Here is a 7,945-nt window from a genome sequence, read left to right on the forward strand (position 1 = left end):
ATCTGGCGTGCCCGCCGGTTCCCCAGAACACTGCGGCGGGCGGGGGGAGGGGGCAGCGGGGCAGGTACCCACCCCAGAGCCAGGAGGAAGCGGCAGGTCCCCCTCCCCCAACGTCCTTTTGGACTTGAGGTGGGCAGGGGGCTGGGGAAGGGATGGCAGGTGCTCTCGTGCTTCAGGAGGAAGCTTTGAGCATCTGAACGGATGGAAGAGTCGCCGTCTGGGCAGTGCCAGCCTGCCCCCTCCCCTCCCTCCTTCCCCACAGCATGGCCCATGCCAGGAGTACGGGCCCCTCGGAGGATCCCCAGATTCCTGTCCCTCCCCTCAAGTCAGAGGTGGGGGTGAGAAGAGCCCTGCCCTGTTCCTGCCCTCATTCTTCACCTGTCTGCCCGCCTCAGCCAGGGAGGCCCCCAGAGATGGAGTTAGATGGCTGCGACCAGGGAATGGACACCTGGGTTCTAATGCAGGGATGTCCCTGTATGTTCATGCTCCCCGCGCTTGCTTTGACACTTTGGTGGGAAATCAAGCCTCCTTCTCCAGCACACTTGCCCCCACCAATCTTACTTGGGGCATGGTGGTGGTGATGGTGGAGGCAACGGCTAGGTGTCCTTCTGGGTGTCAGAATGGGGTGGAGGTTTACAGATTTATGTGTGTATGGGGGTTTTTTTGGTTTGTTTGGTTGGTTGGGTTTTTTTTGGTGGAGCAGGGGGTGTAATGAGAGCAGTTTTATAGAGCCTTCTTCTACCCTCTGAGCAGTTCCCTTGACTGCTCAGGAATGACCTATCCCCCCACCCTCTACTCTACACTCTCAGCCCCCCTCACCCCCGACCCCCTCAGGACCGATGCCTGCACAAAATGGCTGCCACCCCTCTGAGGCAGCCATTTTAGGTGCCCAGACTGTGGCCTCCCCTGGGATGGGGCTATGTCTCCATGGGAACCTCAGACCCTCGGCTCCCAGCTCCCTGGATGGGAGTGGGCAGCAGGAATGGGAGTCTTCCAGGCCTGGCTGAGGTGCCCACCCTTCCCCTTCCCTGTCAGAGACCCGGAGGGGACCAGGCCCCTCACCAACTCCCTTCCCCCAATGCCAGGGGGAGGAACAGATGGCATCTCTGGGTGTCCTTCTCCTTCCGTCTCCTTCCTTTCGTTTCTGGCTCGCTCTGTCTCTCCATCACTGCATCTCTGCCTCTCCGGGTGCACAGAGAGGAGCAGGGATGTCCCTGTATGTTCATGCTTGTTCTTGTGTATGTGGACACTTGTGTGTTATACCTCTTTCAAGCCCATGTCTAAGGCGGGCCCATCCCACACCTCCCTCTGTTCCAATTTTCCCCTGGTTTTTTTTTTTTTTTTATTGTATCTTCTAAAATAAAGTTGAAATGTGTCGAGTGAGAAAAACTTGTTCCATTTTTCTGAAGGAAGAAGAGACAGGGGCAGCAAACAGACTGAGAGGGATGAAGTTCCTCATACCCTTAGGGATGCCCCCCTGCCCCTCAGGCCTCCTTCAGCAGGCTGAGGTCATTCCTGATAGGAGATAGGAAAGGGATGGAAGGACCTCCAAAGGGCTCCGCTATGCTGCGGAGGTCTGCCTCGTGTCTGGAGCAGAAAGCAGAGCTGGAAGAGGCCTGTGAGGCTTAACCCACCCCTCAGTGTCCAAAGGAGAGGGCAGAGGGGTAGGTTTCAATCACAAGGAAGCATTAATTTACTTGCTCACCCATTCATTAGCCCATTAATTCAACAAAAACTCAGTTCCCTTATAGACATAGCTTTCTGAATGTGTGTGTGTCTTGGGGGTGGGGGGTATGTACCAGGAATTAATATTGCAAAGCATCTTACAGTTTACAAAATGCTTTAATGAAAATGAGAGTGACATTCATTACAGGCGAACTCTATGACTAACCCTGTGCTGAATTCTGTTCATATCTTAGCCATTTAGTACTGACACCAGCTCTATGAGGTATAGCATAATTGTCCCCATTTTACAGATGGGGAAATCAAGACTGAGAGCTATTATGTAACTTGTTCAAGGTATTCAGCATTCTTAAAGGCTGGCAAGCAGTGTTGGCCAGTAATTAGAGCCCAAAGCATGTGTGTGTAATCAGAATACCATATGACGGGGGGCTCTAGAAAGGCCATGTGTCAGGATTCAAAACACCCCACACTCCGTAAAGGAACAGTGAAGCTTCTAGGGCTGTGCCCAGACATGGACAGGGCCCTGGCCAGCATTCCTGAATCTTTGCCCCACCAGAGAGACCCTCTCTGCCATGCCCAGAGGGCCCCAGACATCTTCCAGAGGTGGGAGTCTACCTTCCCAGAACCAGGATGTATGAGCGGAGGAAAACTTACCATTGGCTTCTCATCCTTGGGGACCCTGAGGCAGATTGTGGGATTGTAGAAGGAGCACTGGGCTGGGGGTTAAGTCCCTGGATTCTAGACCCAGTTCTGCTTTCCACTGTGTGTTCCTGGACAAGTCAGTTCCCCTTTATGGGCCTCTGTAGAAGGAGTATTTGAAGTGCCTTTTGGTTCCTGGTCAGCCCCACACAGTGCCAGCCCCTCTTCTCCAAGCCCTCCGTAGCCATCATGTGTGTCTCTCTCTAACCTAATTCATCCCATCAAGCATCAGGTCAGTGTCTTACCAGTTCAAAACCCCTTCTGGAAGCTCCTAGAGGGAGAAAACTATCTATCAAGACTGAGGGTGAAACCCACATCTTTGCACCACCACAGCCCTGAGCACATGGTTGACATCAGAGTGTGTGTGGTTAAGGTATAATTGAAGTTGTCCAAGCATATGGAAGCTGGAGGGTGGGGAGGGACAGGAAATGTGGGTCTGAAACAGACAAACGCCTGAATCACGGTGTGGGCAACGGTCTCTCTACACCTGGTTGTGATTACCTGCTTACACACATGAATCTATCTGAGTAGGGGTGTGTATCCATTTTCTGCACCACAGAGTGAGGAACAGGTGTGTGTGTGTGTGTGTGTATCTAAAGCTACCTCCCTCAGCCCAGGCCATTTGCATCTGTGTCTGGCCCAGTGTGAGGATTGAAAGGTGAGCTGTAAGACAAAATAGCAATTTCCTACCTTCCTTATCAAGACACCTGTCTGACTCACCTCCCCTTGGTCACTCTCAAGACTGCTGGAGTTGGCTTCAGTATTTTCACTATTTTTTGCAGGGGGAGGAGAAGGCTTGAGTCTCCTTCTGGAACTTGAGGTAATTCCCAGCTCAGTCCCCTCCTCCCTCAAATAAGCAAGTCAGAGGCAGGAGAGAAAGCCACTGGTGGGATGGTCACTTGTCTAGCAGGGGAGGGTATGTTGGACAGGGAAGTGGGGAGAGGAGGGAGAGTTTTCTGGGTTAGGAATCCTGACTGAGCCCTCTCCCCCACCCTAGACGGTGGGTGCACAGGCTCACCCCAAGGTGAGCCTTTCCATCCTCATCCCAATATACGTATACCCTGAAACACCCAAGGAAATCTCTCCCATCCGCTGACTCCACAGATAGACACACATGTCCCCACAGACACACACACACGCCCATGCAGAGGCACAGACACCCAGGCAAGTCTTTCCTTTTCTCTGTCTTTCCCTTGGTTTGAATTTCGTTCAGCCACATATGTTGTGTGTGCGTGCGGGTGGGTGGAGGAGGGGCAGACAGGGATGAGGGATGGCATGGTGCCAACATCTACCTATGGGGCTTGGGCCACGGACGCCCCCACGCCCACCCTGGGAGGGGGCCTCAGCTGTCCCTTTGTGGCTGATGGGATCCTTGTGGGGGTGGGGTTGGGGCAAGCATAGAGGTTCCCTTCTCCAGACCCGAGGGTCTGGTCCCTGACCCACCTTCGGGGGCCTGAAAGGGAGGAAATGGACAGAGCAGGACCCTGGAGGGAGCATAGAACTGGGGACACCACAAACCCCCAGTTTCCAGCCTTGCCACCCCATTGTTCCCATGTGGGGGACTCTATATCCAAGGGGGGCAACTCCTCCCACCTCCCTCTCAATCCCTGCTTTCCCTGCGTTGGGCGGGGAGGGGAGGGCGGCAGAGATATTTATTTATTTCCTTTATTTATTTAATTTTTTTTTTTTTTTTGGAGTAGAGAGTGACAGATGGCGGCGGGTCCCGGGGGAGCCGGCTCTCCCCCAATGCAGACGCATGCCAATCACCGTCTCTCATGTGATAGCTGCTGCCCGTGACGTGCCAAGCCCATATGGCCTGGCATAGAGGCTGGTACCCCGCCTGGTAGAGATGCCACACTCGCTCCGCGGTTCGCATGGCGCTCTGAAGACGCCGGCGCCTGCCGCCTTGAGGAGCCGCTGCCCCCGCTCCCTGAAGATGGGGGAACAATGAAATAAGCGAGAAGATTCCTCTTCTCCCCCCTCTCTCTCTTGCCCCCCTCCCCCCCTCCCCTCCCCTCTCCCCTTGACTCCTCTCCGAGGTAAGTTGTCCGAAAGGGAGCTAGATCTGACCCGCCGGTTGGGGGGGAGGGTGCGGCTTCTTCGGCCGATAGGAGGGTCCCTAAATCCCCCCTTCCCCAGACGATGCCCCTCATGGGGTGTGCATCGGAGGCGTCCTGGGTTTCCTCTCCCCGAGGGGCTGCAGCTCCGGGGGCTGCGGAGGGAGGCGTCTCTGCCTGCGATGGGCTTGGGGAGGAGGGGAAGCAGGGTCATGGGGGGGGGGGGCGTGAAGAGGCTGAGATGGGAACCCCCCATGGTTGTCCCGGAGGAACCTTCGACCTTTCCCCACGACTGAAAAAAAAGAAGCAAACAAGCAAATTTGGATTTTTTTCCATCAATCCCGAAATACAACGAGATCTGAAGAGCCGTGTGGGAGGGAAGCAGTTTAAAGGGGGGAAGGGGGTCCCTGACCGCAGGGGAGACGGACGGGGCTCGCTTCTCTCAGTCTCCTCCCCACGCCCGGGTTTCTCAGTCCTCGCCGCCCCGAGCCGGCTCGGGGAGCTGGGGACGCCCGGCTGGAGGAGACTATCCTCCCGATCCTCCCGCCTCTGGAACTGGGGCTGCGGGGGTGGGGGCCGAGCCGAGGGCGGCGGGCGGCCAAGTTGCAAATTGGATTAGGGAGCGTGGGGGTGAGAGCCACCGGAGGGTGGGGGAGCCGGGCAGAGGGGCCCGGGCCGCCGGAGCCGCGGAGTGGGGCAGCTGTCCCCACCGGCGGCCGCCCAGCCTTCCTCCACCGCCGAGAGAGAAGAGGCTTTCAGGGCGAGTGCACCGCCTCCCCAGGCGAAGAGATCTCTGTTCTCTAAAGCCCCTGCTCGGTCCCTGCCCAGACCTGTAGAAGGCCCGGCGTAGGGAGCGGCCCCTCGTTCAGGCGAGGGGTGGAGCCGGGCCCCAGCGTTGGGGAGAGAGCCTGGGCCGAGATCCTGGGCGAGCGGCTGGGGCAGGGTTGGGCCGGCTCAGGGTGGGGCAGGCAGAGGAGGTGGGCATCCGGGGCCCCCTGGGCAGGAACCCGCACTGGACTCGGGGGTGGAGGCGGGTTGAGGAGGGCGGCATGACCCCAGCGCGCCCCTCATTCTGTGCTCTCTCTCTCTCCCCTTCCCGCCTGCCGGGCGCCCTCAGGCACCATGCTGACCCGCCTGTTCAGCGAGCCCGGTCTCCTCTCGGACGTGCCCAAGTTCGCCAGCTGGGGCGACGGCGACGACGACGAGCCGAGGAGCGACAAGGGCGACGCGCCACCTCCACCTCCGCCTCCGCCAGGGCCGGGGGCTCCCGGGCCCGCCCGGGCCGCCAAGCCGGTCCCTCTCCGTGCAGACGAGGTGCCGGAGGCCGCGCTGGCCGAGGTCAAGGAGGAAGGCGAGCTGGGGGGCGAGGAGGAGGAGGAAGAGGAGGAGGAGGAAGGGCTGGACGAGGCAGAGGGCGAGCGGCCCAAGAAGCGCGGGCCCAAGAAACGCAAGATGACCAAGGCGCGCCTGGAGCGCTCCAAGCTGCGGCGGCAGAAGGCGAACGCGCGGGAGCGCAACCGCATGCACGACCTAAACGCGGCGCTGGACAACCTGCGGAAGGTGGTGCCCTGCTACTCCAAGACACAGAAGCTGTCCAAGATCGAGACGCTGCGCCTCGCCAAGAACTACATCTGGGCGCTCTCAGAGATCCTGCGCTCGGGCAAGCGGCCCGACCTGGTGTCCTACGTGCAGACGCTGTGCAAGGGCCTGTCGCAGCCCACCACCAACCTGGTGGCCGGCTGCCTGCAGCTCAACTCGCGCAACTTCCTCACGGAGCAGGGCGCCGACGGCACGGGCCGCTTCCACGGCTCGGGCGGCCCGTTTGCCATGCACCCCTACCCGTACCCGTGCTCGCGCCTGGCGGGCGCACAGTGCCAGGCGGCGGGCGGCCTGGGCGGCGGCGCAGCGCACGCCCTGCGGACCCACGGCTACTGCGCCGCCTACGAGACGCTGTATGCGGCGGCGGGCGGCGGCGGCGCGAGCCCGGACTACAACAGCTCCGAGTACGAGGGCCCGCTGAGCCCCCCGCTCTGTCTCAATGGCAACTTCTCGCTCAAGCAGGACTCGTCGCCCGACCACGAGAAGAGCTACCATTACTCTATGCACTACTCGGCGCTGCCCGGCTCGCGGCCCACGGGCCATGGGCTGGTCTTCGGCTCGTCGGCTGTGCGCGGGGGCGTCCACTCGGAGAATCTCTTGTCTTACGATATGCACCTTCACCACGACCGGGGCCCCATGTACGAGGAGCTCAATGCGTTTTTCCATAACTGAGACCTTGAGCCCGCCCCTTTCTTTTTCTTTTGCCTTTGCCCTCACCCCTGTCCCCAGCACCCCCGAGCGCAGGGGCATCCCCACCTACCCCGGCGCGGGGCGCGGGGAGCGGGCCGCCGGTCCTGCTGCTCTTCTGGGCAGCGAGGTCCTCTTACCTGTGGGTGGCCCGTCCCAGGGGCCTCGCTTTCCCCAGGGGACTCGCCTTCTCTCTCCCCAAGAGGTTCCCTCCTCCTCTTTCCCAGGGAGTACTTTAACAGGGACTCCTCTTCGGGAACTCCCTGGAGACCCCTCCGCCCTAATTCCCAATTCCTGCACTTAGGTTTCCTCCTCCCCTTTCCCCCTGCAGGCCCAAAGGTGTTGGTAAGGGGGCAGCTGAGCTGTGGGATACTGTTTCCCGTTATTATTATTATTATTATTATTATTATTATTATTATTATTATTATTATTATTATTATTATTATTATTATTATTATTATTATTATTATTATTAAACACCGAGCTGCCGAGGCAGAAAGGAGCAGGGTGCCCCCTCTTTCTTGTAGAGGGCAGAAGTCAGGGCGCCTGAGCCTGGACCTGGAAGCCCTTATCCCCACCCTTAGTCTCAGCATTCTGTGATTTTAATTTTGGCGGGAGGGAATGTGGATTGAGAGGAAAGAGAGAGGCCAAGACAATTTGTAACTAGAATCCATTTTTCCCTTTCCCCTTTTTTAAACAAACAAACAAACAAACATACAAAAAAAAAAAAAAGGCTAAGAGGCGACGGAGGCCAAACGCAGAGTCCGGATCGGAGAGAAAACGCAGTAAGAACTTTTAGAAGCAATAAAAGGCAAAAAATACTACTACCAATAATAAAAAAAGACACAAATATCTATGCAAGGAGGTTCTGACTGAGCCTAGCGGCCCGGCCCGGCCCCGGGATGCCCCTCCCGGCCCGCGGGCCGCGCCGCCCAAGCGCGGATCTGTGCACTTTGGTGAAGTGGGGGCCGACGCTGCCCCCTCCCCTCCCCAGGTTCTTACAATCAGAGACTCGGAGATTTGGGGCCCCAGTGCCACTGCCCTCCCCCGCCCCGTCCCCGTTGTGCGTCATACTGTTTTTAAAAAACCTGTTTCCAAATTTGTATGGAATGGCAAATTGTTGGGGGGGGTCGGTTTGGGGAGGGAGGGTTTGCATGAAAGACACACACGCACACCACACCGCACTCACACGCAGGCCCGGCGCGGGCGTCCGGGGGCAG

General features: G+C 58.3%; 1 protein-coding gene across 1 annotated transcript; it reads left to right on the top strand.

Annotated features, from left to right (window-relative positions):
• The first annotated feature begins 4,824 nt into the window (after positions 1-4,824).
• On the top strand, positions 4,825-7,030 carry NEUROD2 (neuronal differentiation 2). Its single transcript, XM_010960480.3, has one exon. The coding sequence runs from the start codon at positions 5,562-5,564 to the stop codon at positions 6,708-6,710; it is 1,149 nt and encodes a 382-aa protein (XP_010958782.2). The 5' UTR covers positions 4,825-5,561; the 3' UTR covers positions 6,711-7,030.
• The last annotated feature ends 915 nt before the right edge of the window (positions 7,031-7,945 follow it).

This window comes from Camelus bactrianus, chromosome 16 (genome assembly GCF_048773025.1).
Source record: "Camelus bactrianus isolate YW-2024 breed Bactrian camel chromosome 16, ASM4877302v1, whole genome shotgun sequence".
Taxonomy (NCBI): domain Eukaryota; kingdom Metazoa; phylum Chordata; class Mammalia; order Artiodactyla; family Camelidae; genus Camelus; species Camelus bactrianus.